The sequence below is a fragment of the Eurytemora carolleeae genome, unplaced genomic scaffold (assembly GCF_000591075.1).
Source record: "Eurytemora carolleeae unplaced genomic scaffold, Eaff_2.0 scaffold424, whole genome shotgun sequence".
NCBI lineage: Eukaryota > Metazoa > Arthropoda > Copepoda > Calanoida > Temoridae > Eurytemora > Eurytemora carolleeae.
This window is the reverse complement of record NW_019396546.1, coordinates 191,746-215,581: the sequence shown is the minus strand read 5'-3', so window position 1 is coordinate 215,581 and position 23,836 is coordinate 191,746. Positions and strand designations below refer to the sequence as shown.

Below are 23,836 nucleotides of genomic sequence, written 5' to 3'. Positions count from 1 at the left end.
TAATGGTCTCAGGCCGAGTTTAAAGAATTTGAGCGGCGGCTTAAATTTAAGCCGCGGCTCAAATATGGTTGGTTTCACTTAAAATTGTATTCAATGTTTCAAGATTTAAGCCGGCGCTCAATTTAAACCAGTTTTTGGCGGATTTAAGACGCGGCTCAAGTTAATTAAATTCGGACACTATTTATAAACAATTAGTTTGAATTTGTCAATACAATGCAATGAAAAACATTGTAACCTACAAAAACTTGAGATAATTTAGTCCTATGTATTAAATTAATTGTTTGTACACGAATAAAATTGCTGCATAAAACAATGAACTCAAGAAATGATATTTTTTGTGATTTGTACGGTACATGTATATTGTATATTAACAATAAAAAATTATAATTTGATATTTTGTTGATCTGATAGAAACCGGCGGTCTATGAGATGAAAAACAGCGCGGGGACTATAAATAGAGTAAAGAACCCTTTGAACTGGGAACTATGGGGGTATATGCATAATAACCCAACAGGGAGGTTCACGCATAATACAATCGTGCATAAAGTATTTATAGTCATATATTTCATACAGAATCTGTTGATAGATATATTTAAAGAAAGTTTAACCCCTACCAAACATACCCACAAAGGATGAGACTGTAAAGACGACCTAAGACTCTTTAAATATTCTGATTCCAAGGTGAAATTAAGTCTTCTGCCTTGAAAATATTTTTTTAAGGCATTTTTGATTATTTTGCAAAGGAAAAAACAAATTTACTGTTGCATAGAATCATAAATGTTATGAAACTGGCATGTATGAATTCCGTACAATCGTCTCTGAAGTCTCATCCTTTGTGGGTAAACCTGTACATCAAACTTGTTCAATTGATTTAACTGGAGCTTCCTGAGATTGAAACTTAACTGTAGAGTTAATCTTGAATGCTCGATATCCAATGTGGGCACTTTTAATTTTGAGGAGCAATTTTAGTTATCCCTGCAGGGTATAACCACCGGTGGATATCTATCTATATATAAATTTGGCTTGTCTGTCTGTTTGTTTGTTTGTATCCAATAAACGTCAAAACGGCTGAACCGATCGGGCCAAATTTTTTGTGGGACATCACGTGACCACAGGGAAGGTTTATGAATGATAAAAAAATTTTAAAAATGTGTTTTAAAGGTTTTTAATTTTTTAAAAAAAAATTTAATTCTTGAAAATCAGCTAATTTTTTTTTTTAATCCGGAAAAATTTTTCTTCTTTGTTTTAAAATGTAAACAAAAAACATGTTCACAATTTAAATATTAGATGGGCGCGAAGCGCCTTGAATTCCTAGTTATTTAAATTAAATTAATCCTTAATTCCACATAAGATGAAACACATTTTAGAACGCAAAACATCTTACTTCAGAAAGACTTTACGACATTTTAATCTCCTACAATATAGGGTCCATAATAATTCTCCATTTTCCAAATTCTCCAATATTTCACGTACACTCTCATTAGGTATCAATATGTCTGTAAAATAATAATAAGTTATGGGTTTAAAAAATGTACTTAGTAATCCTATGGACCGCGTTAAAAATTCGGAGAAAGTTAATTTTTAACGGGGTTTGAGTTTAGTTTTTTAGAATTAAAGTCTTTAAGATATTTTTAACCCCTTTTCTTTGTTATTTTTTCTCCTCCTAATCTTATACTTTAATAATAGTTCTAATCCGTTTATGCAAATTCTTTAAGAGGTTGCAAACTGGAACCTAGGAAAATACGTCATACATTTTAATCTACCATTAAACTTTTTCATATTTGGTTAGAACTAATTCATGAATATTCATTAGGAAAATAATGCGTGTTTTAAATATCTAATATCTATACATTTACATTACTTTGTCTGGGTTTGTTTTTTATTTGTCTGGTCAAGTCAAACTAAAGAGTAAAATGTACGGAAAATTGAAATGTTTTCAATCATAACATTAACACCTCAAATTGAAGAGCTTCTTAGAAAAACTTTCCTACTGTTGCATTAAATCAAAACTGGAGGCGCTACTAGGTCTCAAAGCTAGTCGGACCAGAAATGTTGCATATGTTTGACTTTCTCCTTCTGTCTAGTTCACATGGTATGGTATATACTTCATAAAATGGATAAAAAAAATTTTCTGCTTTAGACCTGATAAGTCCGTTCAGAATTAAAACCGTGCCACTGAATAACATTTATGGCACGCATCTCGAATGGTTAGTGGTAAGATGAGCGGATCATAATTTTTCTTCTGCACAAATATATCTTTTAACCCTTTATTTAAATGAAAACTAATTAGGCATTACTGTGTTGCATTTATCTACAGTCTTCTTAGTCTAAATCTATACAATGAAGACGACTGTCGATTTTAATTTTTATTTGTACCATGCTTTCAAACTGCATTGATATGTCACCTAAACATGAAAACAAAGAGAAGCTGTCTATTAACCGCTTCACTTTGTTTGCTTGTAAACTTGTAATTTGAAAAAAAAATTGTTAGAGATCAAAATTTGAATAGAAAAGTCGTCTTTTTTGTATTGATATAAATGACGACCACTGCACCTAAAAGTGTTTATTCAGAATCCGGTGGATGATTTCTCTGATGAATGATATTGTTGGATGTATGGAGTAGATCAACCCTGGATGTTTATAAATTGCTAGATCGTGAACCTTGGTAGATGACGTTATATATCCGTAGCAGTAATCAGAGATTTAAATCAGCTGGATTCTTTAAATATCAGTCAAGGATCGAAACAAATTTTTTAAAATTCGAAACTTTTTCCAAATATGACAGAAAATATTATAAATTACTCAAAGGAGTTGAGTTTTTGCCACAAAGTCTGATTTTCTAATCTCTATATTTTTGTAACCCAATGTCGTAGACCTTAGATATTTCAAACTATTAATACTTATAGATAAAATAATCTAAGTTTGAAATATCAAAGGTTTGCATCAAAAGATTGCAAAGATATTGGAATCAGAAGATTTTAGTTTGTGGCAAAAACTCAATTCCTTTGATCAGTTTTAACTTAATGATTGGGTTAGATTTATTCCATTCATATAAAAATTGCATTTACATTGTACGAATATATAGAACTAAAACAAATGATGAAAAGGAACTGTATTTTTGTCAAAAGCTCTGATTTTCAAACCCCTATATCTTTGCAACCTGATGTTGTAGACCTTAGATATTTCGAACTATGAGTTTTGAAATATCAAAGGTTTAGACCATCATGTTGCAAAGATATTAGAAAACTTGAGTTTGTGACAAAAAAATAGTTCTTTTAGATGTACGATATATATGAGATACTCATGGTTAAGAATAAAGTTGGTACCTTCTTACTCTAAACGTAAATAATCCTACCCTAACATATACAAACTTGCCTTAATCTATTTTTTCCTATTTCAGGTATGTAAAAGCACTGAAATCTTGCCAATGAACATATGTACTAAAACGTGCAGGGTCAACTCTACACTGGGTCGACTCTGCACTGGATAGTCAGACTGGACAGTCCGACTGAATGCATATATAGTACATGTTGTACCGGCTCGGATCATGCCACGCTTAGATCGGTGTAATTGCTTCATGATTGATCATCTTGCAGATCACTATAGTTTCAGTTGAAGTAAATATTTCCATTTAATTTTATAGCGCCGATATAAGGATTTATCTGTAACTGGATAATGAGCTAGATAGAACAATTTATGTTACCGCCATGCAATTTCTATTGGTTCAGAATAGACAACAAACACATGACTGAACCCTGATTGGATCAGGCGCTAATGGACTCGGCATACTAGAGTGAGATAGAAGGTTAAAGAGAAAATTAATTGTATAAAAATAAACGAATATGTAATATAAAGTGTGCGTCTATTCTCATTTCAAAGAAGTGTATACTCTTGTTCTAGAAAAGGGCGGTAGCTCTGTATGATATGCATAAACCAATTTCTCCAGATTAGTGTTCAGACACCACACCCAACCCGACCTTAAACCATAACTAATTAATTTAAACACCTTGATCTTTGTAGTTCTAGATACAACCTTGATTTTTAATTTCTTTCTCCTAAATCCTGGCGTCATACATTTCCCCNCATACCAAAGGTTGATTCTTCTTTCTCTTAAACCTTAATACTGTTCTCTACTTTTCTTTTTAATCCTAATATTTTTCATAATCATAAATCTTGATTTTTACTCTTCTCTTTGATTATAAACCTTGAGTTTACTACTATTCTAATTCTAAAACTTCAAATATATATGACATATTTTTTTAAGACCTTTAAAGAACTTGATACTCGGTATTATTTCTTAAAATAGACCTTTTTATTTTATTATTACTTATCAAAAAGTCCTAAATTATTACTTTCTGTTTTAATCCTAAACCGTTGTCTCATTAAAAAACTGCCTATTAATATATTTTATTCTTTATAAAACTAAACTTTGATCTTATAATTTTTAAACTCCCTGATTTCTTAACTTGATTTGCAGTAGGCAGGGTTTTACATATAAATGGATTTTCCAACAGAAGGAATAAATAACCGTATACTATAGGAGATCAGATTACGTTGCCAAGGATCATTTAATTGTACACACTCTCCCCATAATGATTTCAATGCCATCTTAGACATCAATTCGCAATGTTTTGACACTTTAGATGTTTATAAATGTATTTAGATTCGAAAACACATTAAAAATGATCTTTGTCTTGATTCTTCAGAGGCGCAACTAGGACTTTTGCTAGGGGGGGTCCCCCCCCCTAGTTGCGCCTCTCTTCTTAAATAAGTTTTTGATATTTTGATAATTTGAAAGACGACATTTGAGACTGAATATTTATTTTGGCAGATCATTTTCAGCATGCAATTTCAGTACTACATTTATTTATGTTAACTAATAATTTTTAGTTTTTTAACTTTAATCTTTATGTTTAACATTGTGCTGGAATGTCTAAAACTTGAGATGAACTGTATCAGGGAGATCAAGTGATGCAGGATACCGTGGTACGAGTATACCTAAATACATATCCCCTGGCAGTAGGTATTATTGATAAAAGAGTGAAACTTTAAAGAGCAAAAGGTTCACTTGTAGGAGGTCAATATGTATACTATTTTATTAATCATATTCTTCCAGTGCACAAATGTATGCACTCGGGTAGTATAATAGATGAAGCACAAGACACGTAGCGTGTTCCAACACTTAGACTGATAAAATATGCATTAAAGTTTTGCATCCAATTTATTGTTATTTTTATTGATGGTGTCTAATAGTATATTCATCAGATATAAATCAAATTCTGTTTTACAACGGCATTGCAATCCTCAGATTATGTACGCTTTTCTGTCCAGACTTGAACTACATACATTTTCCCGATTCTAAGCTTCTGTATTGATATTTGATAAGGTTTTACAGTGCTAATGTTCTCTCTAAGAAGCCTCTGAAACTCTACAAAAGGTTTCAATGACTCTTTTGCTCTGGATTTTTAAAGTTATATGGTTGTACGGTTCTTCAGGTTTGAAGCTCTATGTGAGGTTCTTCAGCTTTACAGTTTGATAGACTTTAATATACTTTATACCTTCATAGAGTTATTCCTTTCAACATGTTGTGCATTTTAGCAGTAAAGATTTTAAAATATTATTTCTAAGCCTGCATAATCTCCGAAGCCTGTCATTTGCACAAGAGAACCAGGTCTTGAGAGAAAGTTTCTCTTACAGAAAAGTTAAAAGTTGAAATATTATGATCCCTAAACTTTCCCCCTTTAATTACTTCTATTTCATGAGGTGTTTGAACCTGCATATTTGCTAGTTATTTATGGGTTTCGTGGATTGTCTCATTAAATAACTTGCTCGTGATGTTTTTATATTCAAAATGCAACGGCTGGTGAAAAGAGTTTACTGCCTGAGTTTAAACAAACAAACATCTCTTTATATTCAACCTTTACAAGTTTGTAAAACAAAAACTGAAAATATAAACAAACCAATCAAATAAACAGCAACAAAATTACATTTTTGCAGGATCTGAACAAAAACTTCAGGTTAAAATTAGACATAGCACTTTGTTGAATATGTCATGGGACAATTTAAAAATCTGCTGATAAAGGGTTAATGGGTAGAATATCAATTTAAAAAAAAAATGTAGAAGGACTTATAGGAAGGGGTGGTGGAGGGAGTTGGGATTTGGAGGGAGTAATGTGAGAATTGAGGAGAAGTAGCAGAAGGATTGAAAGGGTTGTGAGGGGAGATATGTAAGCAGATCCTGAACCTAGTAACCTCTCCAACCCCTTTATCTGAGGGATAAAATGCTGTGTCGTAGATAGGTTTAGGTTCATATCGTGATCTATATTCCTTCATTTTCACATCAACTCATGCTCAAACACATTCCATCCTAACTTTCTGTATCCTTGAGTAACTTCAAAACTTTAGACTACTCAATGTAAAACATGTCGTTCTTAATGCCTGCGGAGCACTAAATATTAAAATTGAAAAAAAACCTCTTAATTTATAGAATTCTTAAGATTTGTGTTCCAAATTAAAATCTTCAGATTGTGACATTTTTGTACATTTTTAAAGGAATTGAGTTTTTGCTACAAACTCGAATTTTCCAACCCTAATATCTTTGCCACCTAGTGGTGCAAACCTTAGATATTTCAAACTGAGACTGTTTGTTCTGACTAAATTCATGGTTTAAAATATCAAAGGCTGCAAAGTTAGGGATTTGAAAATCAGAGTTTGTGGAAAAAAACTAAATTCCTAAGTTCAAAAGTAAAAACTAATGTCAAAATATTTAAGATATTTATGAAACAACGGGCTTTGATTATTGATATATACATCAGTTATTATTATCATCGCACAGCTACTCTCTGATTCTCTATTTTTTTAGCTTTCCAGAGATATTCATCCTCCATTCCTTCACCCAAGCAAACCCTCTCCAGGTCTGATAAACCTCTGAGGCAAATCTTGTTCCTATAACTAAAATCAGAAATGAATCAGAAATGTTTAGAATTATGTTTGAGAAATGAAACAACGCGTTGATAGGAAAACTGCATATTGTTTTACTGGTTTAAAATACCAGATTTAACAAGGTAGGGTTCCAATAATCCTTAAAGGTGTGCATAAGTTTACGGTTTTTCGTTACAAATGCATAAAATATGGACATTCATGACATTTTACAGTGTGGGTGGAAACCCTGGTTTTGGAAAGAGAGGAATGGTAAAAATTATAAATTTGAGCATTAAAGCATGACGTGAAAATTACAAGTTTCTTATACCATACATAGTAAATGGGGAAAAATTAATTTAAGAAAAGGGAAATCGTTCTACATTTTAAGAATGAAAAACCATATTTGCAAATTTAATCATATTCAAGGTGCACTCTTGCTATAAAAAAATCTCTATATTTCTTTTTCTTTACCTAAAGTCCAAACAATGAATAAGCCGAAAGGTAGAATCCCTCTATCTAACCTTGGAATTTTCTCATTGAACAAATTGTGAACATCGTATAGAATATCCATTTTAAACTTTGTAGATTTTTTGAAATTTTTTCGTAGATTTCTTGCTTATTCAGGATTTAAGTGTAGAGTATAAAAAGGTGTAGAGGATTAGGGTTTATACAAGATGAGTTTCTACATGACTGTCTTGTATGAAGTGTAGGGATGAGAGCTCAAGATTATTCAGAATATGATTAAACAACACTTGGTTTACAAATACAAAGGAAATTTTAATAAATTGAGAATATCCATGACTTAGAACTTTCAGCTTATATCTTTTCTACAAATCAAAAGAACTAAGTTTTTGCCACAAACTTAATTCCTACATCTTTGCAACCTAATAATGTAAACTTTTGATAAATCAAACTTGGATTATTTGATTTTACAATTTTCTTAGTTTAAAAAAAATCAAAGGTGTACGTTGGATTGCAAAGATATGGAGATTAGAAAATCAGAGTTGGTTGCAAAAACTCAGTTCCTTCAAAAAAGCATAATTCTTTAAAACTATTTCGGAGCTAGGTTAAAGATAACGAACTATAGTTAGTGTTAGATTTTAACCTGAAGTTGATAAATGTAAAGATATAAATATCTATTGAAAACTAGCATAAATAATTCATTCTTTCATCCTGATTCATTCCAGCCTATGTCCTTCATCCCCTTGCAGTAATAAATGGCGTTAAACATTCCTCAATTATTCATTCCGTCCTAAAAATATTTAACTAATCCATATATGGGGTGGGGTCGGGGATAGGATTGTTAAATGTATGAATGCAAGAACAACATAGATTATAACATCAAATAGTGTACTGTCTGTTCGTAAAGTCGAATATATGTTTAGTCTTAAAATCTGTGAAGGATATAAATAAGTTAGTAAATGTATTTAAATAATTTTCAGGAACGAATGTTAAGTACCAACTACCAATCTATATAAATAAAGTAAATATCTGTTTGTTTGTATTCCTCATATAACTCATGAACCCCTAGACCGATTTGCCTCAAATTTTAATTGGTGATGTCGGTAAAAAAAAAGATAATTTACTTGTTCTGGTTTAAAAATATTTGAAATTGAGTTGGTGGACTTTTATAGCGAAAACTTTGAACCAGTCAAAGCTGGGTTCTCAAGCTGGTAGAATACATATATATGTCTGGAATACGGAAAAACGAAGCAGTATATTATAACTGGTAGGATTAGAACTGGTATGATAAGAACTCGTTAGATTAAAACTGGTAAGATTAGAACTGGTAGGATTAGAACTGGTATGATATGAACTCGTAAGATTAGAACTGGTATAATTAGAACTGGTAAGATTAGAACTGGTAAGATTGGAACTGGTAAGATTAGAACTGGTAAGACTAGAACTGGTAAGATAAGAACTGGTAAGACTAGAACTGGTAAGACTAGAACTAACTAGCAAGTCTATAACAGTTAAAGACTGGTAAGACTAGAGAAACTGTAGATGAAATCTACCACCCAGATATAAACAGGATGGAACTATGCCGAGAATGCGACAAAAAACAGAAACTTAATCTGACACCGCAAAAAGTTGACGTCCTGAATAGTTGAAATTTGTCAACCAGTGTCCCATGATTACGGAAAACGAGTTTCTCTCGACATTACATCTTCATCTACATCCCATGTCTTTTCTTGATCTATTTTATCCAGGTTCTCTTAGTTTTTTTCATTTCCAGGTTTCATAAAGCTATTTCAAAGGAATTGGTACCTTTCAAACCGTTTTTTAAATTGTTGACTTTTGTGCTCAGTCTTGAGCAAACTTTTATGTGAAAATAGACCAAACCAAATTATTATTATTATTGTAGTGAAAATAGTAAACATCATCAGTAATGAATGTGTTTTGATAAACATTTGGCATTTGTTTCCTTGACTGGTTTTCTACTGGTTATTTTCTTAATTTAAATTTAGTCACTATCATCTATAAATTCTTGGCTCTAAATAATTCGCAAAAAAAATCAACAATTTTGGATGTTCGTGTAATTTTGTGAATGCGTGTGAGACTCTCCAGTGTAGGATGCTGGGGGTTGTTTGTGATGAGCCCTGTATTGCCCAATGCCCGACGGATATCTGAGGTTGAGCCTGAGTGTCTGGTTCAGTCCTTCTCCAACCTTTGGCGTGGAAAGATCCCCGAAACCATTCGGAAAACCACAAACAATTATTCTTGAAACAATGAATATATAAATCATATAAATCATTTAGATTTAAATAAAGTCGAAGGGGTTATGGGGGAAACCCCCCCCCCCTCTCCATAGAAATTACATTTTAATCTTTTTAAAGCTTGAACTCGTTAGAGTTTATTCAAAAATGAAATTTAAGACAAATTGAATTCATAAAATTTGTGAAATCAAAACCTATTTGAAAAATATAGCATATAATGCTTTCTCAACTATACACGTTTTAGCTAACCACGTCTAAAAGCTAATACGCTAAGGCTTTTTTGAATTTTCGTTTTTACTCTGTTTCTGCGTGTTTACTCTGAGTCAACGTGTTTACTCTCATTCTACGTGTTTACTCTGATTCTACGTGTTTACTCTCATTCTACGTGTTTACTCTGGTTCTGCGTGTTTACTCTGATTCTACGTGTTTACTCTGATTCTGTGTGTTCACTCTGGTTCTGCGTGTTTACTCTGATTCTACGTGTTTACTCTGATTCTATGTGTTTTCTCAGGTTCTGTGTGCTTACTCTTACTTTACGTGTTTATACTGGTTTTAGGTATTTACTCTGGTTCTACCAGTTCACTCTTATTCTGCTAGTTAACTCTTATTCTTCATGTTTACTCTGGTTCTAGTTCCTCCTGTTTACTCTGGTTCTGCATGTTTAATCTGGTTCTGTGTGTACACTCTTATTCTTCATGCTTACCGTGGTTCCTTTTTATTCAGCTTTTTCGTGTTTTCTTTGAGTCTGTGTGTTTACTCTTTAATCTGAGGGTTTACTCTGGTTCTGCGTGTTTACTCTGATTCTGCGTGTTTACTCTGATTCTGCTTGTTTAATCTGGTTCTGCATGTTTAAGCTGAGTGTTCATGTTAACACTGGTTCTGCGTGTTTACTCTTATTCTGCGTGTTTACTCTGGTTCTGCATGTTCAATCTAAGTGGGCGTGTTTACACTGGTTCTGCGTGTTTACTCTTATTCTGCGTGTTTACTCTGGTCCTACGTTTTTATTCTGGTTCTGCATGATTACTCTGGTTCTGCATTTTTACTCTGGTTATGCGTGTTTAATCTGATTCTGCGTGTCAACACTGGTTCTGTGTGTTTACTCTGATACTGCTTCTTTAATCTGATTGTGCGTGTTTACACTGGTTCTGTGTGTTTACTCTGATTCTTATTCTTCGTTTTTACACTGATTCTGTGTGTTTACACTGGCTCTGCGTGTTTACTCTGATTCTGCGTGTTTAATCTGATTCTGCGTGTTTACGCTGATTCTGCTTGTTTAATCTAATTCTGTCTGTTATTCTGATTCTGCTTGTTTACTCTGGTTCTGGGTGTTTACTCTGGTTCTGCGTGTTTACTCTTATTCTGCGTGTTTACTCTTTATTCTGCGTGTTTACTCTGATTCTGTGTTTTTTTATTCTTCTGCGTTTTTACACTGGTTCTCTGTGTGTAATCTGATTCTGCTTCTTTAATCTGATTCTGCGTGTTAACACTGGTTCTGTGTGTTTACTCTGGTTCTGTGTGATATTAGGGTTCTGCTTGTTTATTCTGAGTCTGCGTGTTTACTCTGTGTGTGGTTTTATGGTTCTGCTTGTTTATTCTGATTCTGCGTGCTTACTTTGGTTTTGTGTGTTTATTCTGATTCTGTGTGTTTACTCTGGTTCTGTGTGTTTACTCTGATTCTGTGGGTTTACTCTGATTCTGTGTGTTTACTCTGATTCTGTGTGTTTACTCTGATTCTGTGTGTTTACTCTGGGTCTGAAAATTTGTATGATTCCTACTCTGATTCTGCGTGTTTAGTTTGACTCTGCGTGTTAACTCTAATTCTGCGTGTTAAAATCTGGTTCGGCTTCATTTTATTTAATTCTTCATGTAAAGTCTACTATTTTCTGCGTAAAAAAAATCTCAAGTAGTTTCTAATATGTTAATGCAGATTATGTGATTGATAAAAATGGTTGTAGCAGTCGCCTGTCCGGTCAACCTGTCCTCCAGGTCACCCTCAGGAACTAGAGACCGGTCACCTGAATCCAGGCTCAGGTCGACATCTGTCTCTCCAACCTTGTCGAGCACGGATAGCGACAACACAACCATCAGCGTCGACAGTGTCGTCGAGATGAGCAAACGTAAGTGATCTCTGTAGAAATTATTTAAATCCGACCGTTGTATGCAGTTATATTTTTTGAAATATTTGTTAATTTTCCTGAAAATAAATCAAAAGCTTTATAAATACACTGAACATTATACAGTGAAGTCAAATAAAGTGAAAATTAAAACTTCTGCAAAGGCCGGACACAATGAGGTTAATTATGATGGTTGACTTCTAATCCAAACACGCACAAAAATGTTTATATAGAGGTTTAAAAAGATACAAAACTGAATGAAAATGTTTAATTCTTCAAATTTTTATATTTATAAACGAATTGTAAATTTCTATACAGACAGTGCACTCGTGATTCTGTACTTAGTCAAAATTTGTTTTATCCAAATAGAAACGTCGCGATTGCGATATGCAATCATTGATCAAATAAAGGTTAAATTGTTGATATTAGAAACTGTTTTAAAAACTGTTTAACATTTTAAGTATAAAATCGTAATGTGTTGTTTATTTTAAAAATTTTCGCCATATTTAAATTCCCTCCCTGCCAAAAAAATATTATTAGCCATCCCTGTAACAAAGCAATATCCATCTAAGAAAAGGGGAAATATTTTAGCCTATTCCATCGGCAATCATTTTCTTTTATCAAATAATCGTAAAAAAACTTGTTTACAGGCCAATATGTTGAATATGTAGAAAGTTTCATAAACTTTTTTTACAACTTTCTTGGCCATGCAGAGACAAATATTAATAAGATGCAGTTTTGTGCTCAGTAAAATCTTTATTGCTTGTATTTTTTATGTTTCATTTTAAATGCAGTCTGCACACATATCTGACAACAATCGTCTTCTAACTAATGTATAGTGGAGTAACCCATCTGTTTCTAAAGACGGATTTGCACTCCAGTGGGATTCAAATTTTAAAATGTAAAACTAGTTTGTTTTGCACTTCGTAAAATGTCTTTTTTAATTATCGTAGTTCATTGGTTTAATCTAGAATTATAGTCTAATTTCCAAACAAGTCATTTGAATATATTTCATTTTATCTTCTTTCATTATTTTGAAGATATATTAACAATTTTTTTATATATATATATATACAGCAATATAAGTACTCCAGGTTCAAACCTTAGTTAGGTCGTAAAACGAAATTAAGCCTGCAAATAATTTAAGTCTAGAAAATCAGTTTAGCCTGTAAAGCATCTTAAGTCATAAACTCTAAATTTAATGCAGGTTTTCTTCAAATAAAAGGTTGTGCAAAATATGAAGTATCGCATATCTTCAGTGGGTCAGATATATAGTGAGACATATAGTTTACTCTAACTTAATACTTTACTGTAGTCAGTCTGATAAATAGACAGAGGGAGAATCTGGTGAAGAGACGGGGGACAGTCTGGTAAATAGACAAGGGATAGTCCATGGGGAGGAGTCAGGAGACAGTCGTGTGAAGAGACAGGTGACAGTCTAATGAAGTGACAGAGGAAATTCTGGTGAACAGACAAGGGATAGTCTAGTGAACAGACAAGGGATAGTCTGGTGAACAGACAAGGGATAGTCTGGTGAACAGGTAAGGGATAGTCTGGTGAGAAGTCAGGAGACAGTCTTGTGAAGAGACAGGGGACAGTCTGTTGAAGTGACAGAGGACATTCTGGTGAAGTGACAGAGGACAGTCTGGTGAGGAGACAGAGGACAGTCTGGTGAAGTGACAGAGGACAGTCTGGTGAGGCGATAGAGGACAGTCTGGTGAGGAGACAGAGGACAGTCTGGTGAGGTGACAGAGGACAGTTTGGTGAGGAGACAGAGGACAGTCTGGTGAGGTGACAGAGGACAGTCTGGTGAGGAGACAGAGGACAGTCTGATGAGGTGACAGAGGACAGTCTGGTGAGGTGACAGAGGACAGTCTAGTAAAGTAACAGAGGACAGTCTAGTGAAGAGACAGAGGACAGTCTGGTGAAGTGACAGGGGATAGTCTAGTGAAGAGACAGAGGACAGTCTAGTGAAGAGACAGAGGACAGTCTTATCAAGAGACATAGGACAGTCTGATGAAGTGAGGTTTAATTTTTATGAGATGTTAGATATGAGGAAATTATTGGTTGATGGAGATGAGAGTTAAGGAGATGAGGAAGGTTAAGTTATAAGAGCGTTAATGGAGGGTAGAGATGGGTTAAGGGATTTTAGGATTGAGGGAGGTAAGAGTTGAAAAAGGGGGGTTAGAGGATTGGAGAGGGGGTGGGGTTATATGTGGTGAGGATTGAGGGAGGGTAGGATAGGAGAGTAAAGGGTTAAAGGAGGGTTGAAAAGAGCAAGAACGTAAAGGGTTGAGGAACTGAAGGCTGCAGAGGGAGGGATAAAGGGGTAAGAAGAACGTAAGGGTTGGCGGAGTTCAGAATTGGAGAGGGAGGAGGGTTTAATGGGGTGACACCGTGAGGGTTGAGGGAGGTGAGGGTTTGATGTTTATGGTTGGGGTGAGCTGAAGATTCTTGGTATTTAGAGCAGTTCCATCCTACACTGTCATTCTAAACCAGAAATATTTAGTATAAAATTCTTTAACAAAAACAAGTTAGAATAAAATATTTAAAATGGATGTCAATGAGTTGCTGAAACTCGAGATAAATGCATTCACACACAGCAGAGACTTTGAAATGTTTGGTTATTTAAAACCAAGACTTTAAATTTTACCTATCTAAACATGAAATAACAAAACAAAATATATACAATGATAGTGACACTGTAAAAAATCTTTGATAGCAATTTAAGAGTTTCAATCTAATTCTTTTTATACTTCTTTAAATCTTTCCATAGATACTCCAAACTTTACGTTTATGCCCTTTAATTGTAAATGCGTAGCTGAAAATGCAGTTAGGGGTGTTATATGAATAATGATTGCTCCCTCTATAGAAATATATTACGGATGATTGCAATTTAAAATCTTCCCCTTTCAGTTTCTTAAATTTTAAAGGTTTACTACTTTTATGGAACAAAAACGTATCTAGAACTTTAAATATCTGCATTTGATTTTTATTCCATCTTCCTTCTACGTTCCATATCATTCATATTTTGCTCAGTATGACTCATTTAACTGCATAGAGGGCCTGAAAGCATGCATCTTCTATATATATATATATTTATATTTATGTACATACTCAGCTATAAACCTATACTTAGATAATCATACGCATACCTTAGAATGTTGTGCATTGAAGGTATTAAGAATAAGGGGGGGGGGGGGGGTATAATTTAAACATTATATAATATATATGTATAGTTAATACGTTCACAGTCAAGGGTTTGCATGCTAGGTTTGATAAGGAAGTGGCAACTTTTATCCTGAGATGAGACCGGTTCCAGGTTTCAAACCAATCTTTGATTATCATTCAGCATCAGGGCTGATAATACCTTGTCCGAACCCTCATATCGGTTTTACAGATCATATCGTTTAATGGGTTCAGGTATCAGGCTTGAAATCTCTTATATTTACATCATTCTAAACATTCATATACATCTTCATTATCCATTTAACTGTTAATTAACAATTTTAATGGAGATTTTAACTCCCTCATTTCTAGTAAAAGTGCAATTGAGGTTTACAATGTACTGAATTAAATATTTTACTTCTGTTTAAAATAAACTTTCTGATTTTAAATTAAAATCTGACTGCACTAGTTCATGGCTAGTTTTGGTAAAATAATTTAGTTTTTTTAAATGAACAGATGTTAGAATATGTACATTTCAACTGGTGGCATTGAAGTATTTCAAACATGCTTTCTACTTTTTTAAATGATGGTCAGACTCAGGTTTAAGTTTAAGGTTAAAGGGACTATATGCTTAATCTTAAATAACCCTCCATGGAAAGGTGGCAATGCCCGATTCACAACGGTACCCTCAAAACCTATTTTGTTTCAAAGATGTGGAAGATATTGTCGTTTTCTTGCTTTAAAATTATTTGATTCTTATTGTTGTTTTATCTTTTCCTGCAGTAGAAATGCACAAGTCACGTTTGAAGAGAAACCACAATTAAAAATAATTAGTTTTCCAAATTTTAAACATTGATATCTAATTAAAACTTGATCAGGCAAAGCTTTTAAGGGTCTCGTTGTGAATCGGATATTGTCATCTTTGCATGGAAGGTCACTTGAAATTAAGCTTACAGTCCCTTTAAGAAGGTTTTAAGTTTAGGATAAGGTTTAAATTCAGTAAGGGACTGTAAAGGAAAAATGAAAGGGGATATGACTGAAAACAGTACGAAAATCTATATATATATAAAACTTTGTATAGGTTTTAACGAATCATATCCAGCAAATGCACAACCAATTGAAAACGACGATATCCCAGAGGAACCTAATGAACTTAGGTTTGCTTTTATTATTATTTGAATTTTATAATTTTTCATTTATAAAAGATATAATTGATAATATTATTTATGCGTCCATATCACGTGACCAGAACTCCCAACAATGACACAGACAGTGCAGTAACGTGATAATGATACTGCACTGCCATTGGTGGGAGTTTTAGTCATATGAAACGAACGTATTTATTGTATTATCAATTATATTTATTAAAAATGAAAAATTATTAAATTCAAATGATAATAGGAGCAAACCTAATTTTCTTTGGCTCTCCTGGATATCGTTGTTTTCAGATTGGTTGGTTGTGTATTTGCTGAATATGATCCGTTTAAACCTACCATTTTTATACAAACTTTTATATATAAATAATATATACAGATTTTTGTATAAATTTGACACTGTTTTAAATCAATTTCTCGAGACAGAAACATCAAATAGAACTCTTATGGGTCTCGAAAAACCTAGGTTTCAGCCTATGCCCCCTTTCATTTTTCCTTTACAGTCCTTTTAAAATGAAGTTCACATCTAGGTTCATAGTTTATTTTATACTTTTCAAAGTTTTTGCTTGGGTTTTAAATAATTTTCCAGCTGGTTTAGGCTTTAGTAAAGGTTATCTTTTAGGGTTTTTTAGGTTTAAGTTTCAAGTTAAGGTTTAGGTTTAGGTAAGTCTCAGGCTTTTAGGTGGTTCGTGGTTGTATATTCAGGTTAAAGTTCAGGTTTAGTTTAAGATTTAAGATTAAAGAATCCAATCTGTAGAACTGGATGTAAAAAATCCAGTTGGATTCCTGGAAACTATCTCGAACTATCTGAAAGATTGCAGGATGAATTTGTTCAGGTTTTCACCATATTAGAAAACATCTTCAGTTCATTTTTATTTTAGAATACCCTAAATCCCTAAAACCTTTCTAATTTAAAGGGATTGGAGACGAAATTTCAAGTGACCCTCTGTTTAGAGAGTGACATATCCGATACACAACTGGTCCGTTAACAGCTTTGTATGATTAAAAATGAATGAGATATCCATGTGTTTAGCCTTGAAATTTTGTTATTTCCAATTGTGATTTCAGTATTGTTAGATTTAATCACTTTTCAAAAAAACGGAATTATCCACAGTTTTTATCAGAAAAATATTTAAAGGGAACCGTTGTGAATCGATCGTGCCTGTTTTTTAATGGAGAGTCACTTTAAATTGAGAAGTCAAACACTAAATCAACTACATTCCCTTTAATATTGGACCCTCTTTGTTAAAGATGAACAGGTTTCTTTCAAATAAACAGAGAGATATTACTAACTAGCCTCGAAAGGGTCTGATTAAAATCTGTTTAGTGACAACATTTGTTGACAAAATAATTCACGCCTACAACACTTTGGTCCCATCATTACAGTTGAAAAAGTCTCTGTAAAAGGCTTCTTTGAGTTAATCCGTACGAGAACTTAAAGGGACAGTTTGCGTAGTTTAATGAGAGGAGAGCTATTTTTAGTTTAAATAGAAATCAAAGTTTCACGATGTAAATAATAATTACAGCTAATATAAAATGGCCAAAAGGAGGGGGGTGGGGGGAGTACAATGATATTGAATCGTGCTTACTCTATAGTCTTATAATAAGTATCATGTTACATTGTAATAATAACTTAGCATGGGACCGCATTAGATAAATATTGTGTATATTGTATATATATATATATCTAGTTAAAGCGGTGTCTAGTGTNCCCAACATATCAACCATTAAGCCATATGGGCCGGCCTTTTTGATCCCTTTTCCTTGCTTTTTTCTTTTGTTACCAACTTGCCTACATTAACTAGAACTAACATTCAGCAAAAAGTACACAATAGTTTAAAAAATTAAATAGCCCACAGAAGTCTAAAGGAATTGAGTTTTTGTCACAAAGTCAAATTTTCTAATTTCTATATCCTTGAAACTTGATAATGGAAACCTTTGATATTTCAAACTAAAATTATTTGATCCCATAGAACTTATAGTTTGAAATATCTAAGGTTACACGACAATGGGTTGCACATTTATAGGGATTTGAAAATTAGAGTTTGTGGCATAGACTCACTTCCTTTATCTCACCATATTACACTCGTCTACAATTGTCATGCTAGTCTAAAATAGCCTAAACTGTAGTTGAAGAAACATGGTTTACAGTCTACACTAATGTGCACTGGATCGTGAACGTGACAATATAATAGGATTTTCTTATTAAACCAAATAAAGACTAGGCTACACAACACACAACTTTTTTACGAGACAAAGAGTGACCAGAATAAAGGAGGAACCAGGTTGGGACCAGGTTGGGACCAGGTTGGGACCAGGTTGGAACCTGGTTGGGACCAGGTTGGTACCAGGTTCGGACCATGTTGGGACCTGGCTGGGACCAGGGTGGGACCAGGTTGGAACAGGTTAGGACCAGGTTGGGACCAGGTTGGAACCAGGTTGGGACCTGGTTGGGACCAGGTTGGGACCTGGTTGGGACCAGGTTGGGACCGGATTGGGACCAAGGTAGGACCAGTTTGGGACCAAATTGGACCAAAGGTTGAGACTACAAGGGCTTGATTTTAAAAAGATATCTGTTATTATGTAGCAACGGATTCTAACTTAGCATTCAAACGTTATAAAATCTTTATCTAAATAGAATTCAATTCGTGCACAGGCTTCTCTTGAAACATAAAATATTTAAAAATTATATATTTTGGATATAGATTGAAGCAAAACTAATGAAGAGAATAAATTACATTATAAATACATATATATATTATATTAATATTCATACAACTGTTAAGATTAATGAAATGTAATGAAATGCAAAGTAAGCTCATCAAACATAAATTAGAATATTTATTCCTGTAATTGGCATCAATATGCCCTGTAAATCATTTACAGTTTTGTTGCAGTCAGAAAGTTAGATTATAAACAGTTTTCTCATGACAGCTAGCTAGGAAGATTTTGTTTATCTAGCTAGTGAGTTGGCTTATTATTAGCTGCCTACCTATTTATTCGTTAGATATATATATATATATATATATATATATATATATATATATATATATATATATATATATATTTAGTTGCTTTTTAGCTAGATACATAAATATTATTATAATGTATATTTCAAACTAGTTTAGAAAATTTGAGTTTGTGGCAAAGACTCAAATCCTTAAAGGCCAAAGTATAAAAGCAGTGATATATTACATATTTACAATCACAAACACTAGTTTGCAGACTAATAATGTCTTCAGAGCGTGGCCGGAGATGTTTTAATATTTTCTGTTCTTCGAAACATTTTTTTGATAAATATTTTTTTGATAAATATTGCTTGATAAAAAGCAATTTTAATTTTTAATAAATGTGTAACATGTGAAATGAAAATAATATATTTATTTTATTTTAGGTAAGTGTCTAAAGTCTATTTATGTAATGCAAATACAATGTTGATTCACACCGGATAGGTTAGTGCTGCAAGTTTAGTTTTATAAAAGGATTGATCTGCTTTTCATACTGTCCTGTACTGTACTGTACTGTACTGTACTGTACTGTACTGTACTGTACTGTAGGTATTTTAATCAGTTCTTTTGTGCGTATTATGTAAGCTTGTATTATATGGTCTTACTAGCTCGGCAACCCAGCTTTGCCTGGAGTTTTCACTTTAAAAGTCAAGCCCCTAATTGTTAAACTAAGCTAAGAACATTGCTGTGCAGTTCCCCCGAGTTTCCCAATCCACATTTTGAATACCTGGGCTACAAAGAAGTCTGTTTGTGTGAAGTATCGTTAACCTTGAACACTTGATCTCGATATCCAATGTGGGCTCTTAACAGTTTGAGGATCATTGCTTGATTTCATCATTTTAGTTAACCCTGGGGTATGATCCGTCTGAAAAAGATGAAGATAAAAAAACAAAAACCCTGACATCTGTTAAAAGATAGAATTTCAATTTTGATATGTTTAAATGAAAATCGGGTTGACGTAACATTTTGGATATTAGAGGAGGAGGGAACCGTGAAGCCTTTTAGGATTAGGCCTATTGTCAGGCATAGATACCGTATAAGGTCTTGCATGCTCTTTCTTCTTTTGGATCTCTCTATCTCGTCTCTACTCCATCACATGCTACACCACTATACATGAATGGAAGGAGTCAAAAACTCAGATATTTGCGTTTCAGAGTTTAGAATTTTGAAAGGCTCATCGTTGAATGGCAAAGAAGGTGGCTTGCTCCCTAAACTAGGCATATGATCAGATAAGGGTTGCATGTGGAGTGTGTACGCCCTAAACCCCCGAGACAGTGGTGGGAGACACTTTGCGTCGCAGTTTTCATTTCATTCGATCCGACACAAACCTGATTTTTTACACGTTTGTTGCATTTTTTTTAGACAAAAAATCTAATTTTAACGACTTACATTTTTTCATAGATAAGAATTCCAAACAATTCTTTTTATATATCAAAATCTTAAATTATTATCTTAGCTTTTTAAGATCACAGAACTTGGATTTTATTTTTAAATAAATAGAGATACAAAAATACTTAGATATATAGATATAAATGTAGATAGATAGATAGAAAGAAAGAAAGATAGATAGATAGCAAGATAGATAGATAGATAGATAGATAGATATGTAGATAAATAGATAGAAAGATAGATAGATAGATAGATAGATAGATAGATAGATGGATAGATAGATAGATAGATAGATACCCCAATGATGCATAATATATTCTGAACATGAACCTATAGTTCTCTTATATAATTCCACAAACAATACTTCAGACAACAGTTATACAAATCTAACCTAAACTGGGTCTCCTACACCCTAAACTGGTTCTGCTCCCTTCTATAGCTCTAATTATCGGGTGGGGCCGCCTGGTGGGCCGGAGTTGAAATAAATTCTTTGATGAAACTATTTTGTTTTCTCACTAAAAATATTATCTTTCATATTACCAGATTTAACTAGAATTTGGCTCAAAGTATTAATTCACAAAACTTCTTCGCTTAGAAGTTAAAAAGTTTTTAATGAACAATCCCTCACCCCCTTCACCCCCTTCACCCCCTAATAATAATAATAATAATAATAATAATAATCATGATAATGATAATATGTCTATATCGTGTATTTTGGATTTAGACTTCATTTAAACACTTTCAATATCTAATAAGTGATAACGAGGTTTCACACTTAATGGTTTATTTTCCCCATTTTAAATTTTCATAGTATCTCTATATTCTATTTATTAAAGCTCTTCGCACATATATATATAAATAAAGAATTGTAACTACTGAGGATCGTCATGATAGACGTGAAACATTATGCTTAGTATAATTCTTTTTTTATTAAAAATGTGAAGTTAAAAACTGAAATATATATATATATATCAGCAATAGCTGGCCAAACGGCTGGACCGAATGAGCTAAAATTTTTAAGAGAAACCCATGGTTGGGTAAAAAATCGACAATTTTTCAAGAATCGATTTTTTCCCTTTAAAAATTCAATTTTTTTCTCCGCGGGCAACACCGGGCACTTCAGCTAGTTACATATATTTAATAATATCTAGTTTATATATTGACATGAATCTTTCTGTTTTAAATTAAAATAAGCATGTTTCCCTTCGTGTTTTGTTGATTTGAAGAAAGAAAGCTTTAATATTGATAAAACTAGTTCAGTTTGCAACCATTCGGTGCGAAAACATTACACTTTTAATAGATTAGTCAAATTCTTTTTATTACTTTACTATGGGGTTGGTATTAAAAATATTAGATTTGGAAAATTAAATATAGCCCTGCATGTGTTTTATGATAAACTAGAAAATAGACCTCAACTCAATTCAAAAGTTTTTTTGTTAGCTCTTAAAATCTGAATTTCCACATTTTTCTACCAAATTCTTTTAAGAACACACTTATTAAAAGCTGAAATTTTAAGTATTGCTGATTACTCTTACAAAGATGTTTGTGAAGGAAAGAATATTATGTTAGTACTGTGCGGCCTGTTTGTGAAGGAAAGAATATTATGTTAGTACTGTGCGGCCTGTTTGTGAAGGAAAGAATATTATGTTAGTACTTTACGGCCTGTTTGTGAAGGAAAGAATATTATGTTAGTACTGTGCGGCCTGTTTGTGAAGGAAAGAATATTATGTTAGTACTGTGCGGCCTGTTTGTGAAGGAAAGAATATTATGTTAGTACTGTGCGGCCTGTTTCTTTAATTCAATAAAAGAGACTGCAGGTGCAAAAACATAAAGTTGAATTTAAAGGCAGAAACCGTGATGATATATTTATTCATAGATAGATATATAGATAGATAGATAGATAGATAGATAGATGGGTACTGGTTAGAATATGGATATATACTAGATAGGTAGATAGATTGATAGGTAAGTGGTTAGAAGATGGATAGATACTAGATAGGTAGATAGATAGCTTGGATCGTATAGTGTCAGTATTAATTACAGAATTATGCGGTTTCCTATGTCACTTTTTTAGTACACAGATTACGGGAGGAGTTTTAAAGTTTTCTACAATTTTAAAAAAGAAATTTTTTTTAAAATCTTTTTTTTGTTCATTATCAACGCATTTTCTTTTAATGTCTTTGAATTGAAAATCGTTTAAATTGGATTTAAAATATTTGATACGATTTTAGAACATCCTAAACATGCATGTAGAATATTGAATAGAGCGTATTATATATCATATAGTTGGATGGATGTAGGTGTATGTGTATACACTACTATACACACTACTATAGTTAGCAGTTAGATTAAGTTATTTTAAAGATTTAACCTACCTTTCTGATTTGTAGAAAAGAAATGATTCATTAATAGTTGTTATATTAGTTGTGTGCAAAATGTTGAAATCTAGTCGACTCGTTCTATCCGTCCTCTCCCTGATGGAAAATGACCTGGAGAAAAGTGTACCTTGGTCCGGAACCCAGGGATCCATGTGTAGGTCCAGGTCGGAGCCAAGGGAATCAAATTATAACCGTCTCAGTTCGGGAAAAAGCTGGAATGAATCATATTCAAATATATGTAAATAGATTTATTTAAAGTTTTGCATAATTTTTCAGACAAAAAACAGGGGAAGGGGTGTGGGAGGAAGCCTTACAAATTCCAATTATATATTTGCTGTGTGTCTGATGAATATAAAGGACTGACAATCATAAACTGGGTCTTCTTCATATCACATCATGTTTAAACAAAACTAAACTGTTTCAAACTAAAAGTTAAAATTCACATATCTATAATCAATATACACTTTATTTATTTACTAATATGATTTATCCCGCTCTCCCCAGTTTAACAACAGCAACGACACAGGAACCATGAACATATTCATAAACATTTAAATTAAGATAAACCTTCTTGTAATGTCGGAAAGCTGTAATATATGCACGAATATGTTGATAATAATTCAGTGTATAAGACTGAATGAAAAACTGTTTGTTGAACATGAATAGAGGATTCTATACAAACTAAAGGTCGAAGCTTATGCATAACTTGAAAACTTTACATTCAAACTCGGGTTGTTTTGAAGTAGGGGAGAGAAGGAGTAGGCGGACATTTCAGCTTTTCAGTGGAACAAAAAACAGGCAAAAAGTTTGAAGTAGTATACGGCAGTAATAAGGAAGGGAGGTGCAGATACTTAGGGAGATTAGGAGAATAGAGGGAATATTTAGGAAGATTAGGAGAATAGAAGGAATATTTAGGGAGATTTGGAGAATAGAGGGAATATTTAGGAAGATTAGGAGAATAGAAGGAATATTTAGGGAGATTTGGAG

The 23,836-nt window shown here is 33.0% G+C and overlaps 1 protein-coding gene and 1 long non-coding RNA gene across 5 annotated transcripts in view; one reads left to right on the top strand and one right to left on the bottom strand.

Annotated features, from left to right (window-relative positions):
• The window catches only part of LOC111705256 (dentin sialophosphoprotein), a 58,556-nt gene that overhangs the window by 12,369 nt on the left and 22,351 nt on the right, over positions 1–23,836 (top strand). Inside the window, exons 1-2 of one of the 4 annotated variants that reach the window (XM_023477756.1) lie at positions 22,769–23,064; positions 23,354–23,375. The exons of 1 other annotated variant lie outside the window; for it this stretch is intronic. In XM_023477756.1, coding sequence (XP_023333524.1) covers positions 22,907–23,064; positions 23,354–23,375 — 180 coding nt within the window. In that variant the 5' untranslated portion in view covers positions 22,769–22,906. Of the gene's footprint in view, positions 1–11,559; positions 11,756–22,768; positions 23,065–23,353; positions 23,376–23,836 lie in introns of those variants that run through there. 2 more of the 4 variants (XM_023477757.1, XM_023477758.1) reach the window with 2 other exon arrangements.
• Positions 6,760–7,566, bottom strand: LOC111705259 (uncharacterized). Its single transcript, XR_002765973.1, has 2 exons — positions 7,393–7,566; positions 6,760–6,951 (listed from the first exon to the last, which is right to left on the bottom strand). It is a non-coding gene; the product is annotated as an uncharacterized LOC111705259 (long non-coding RNA).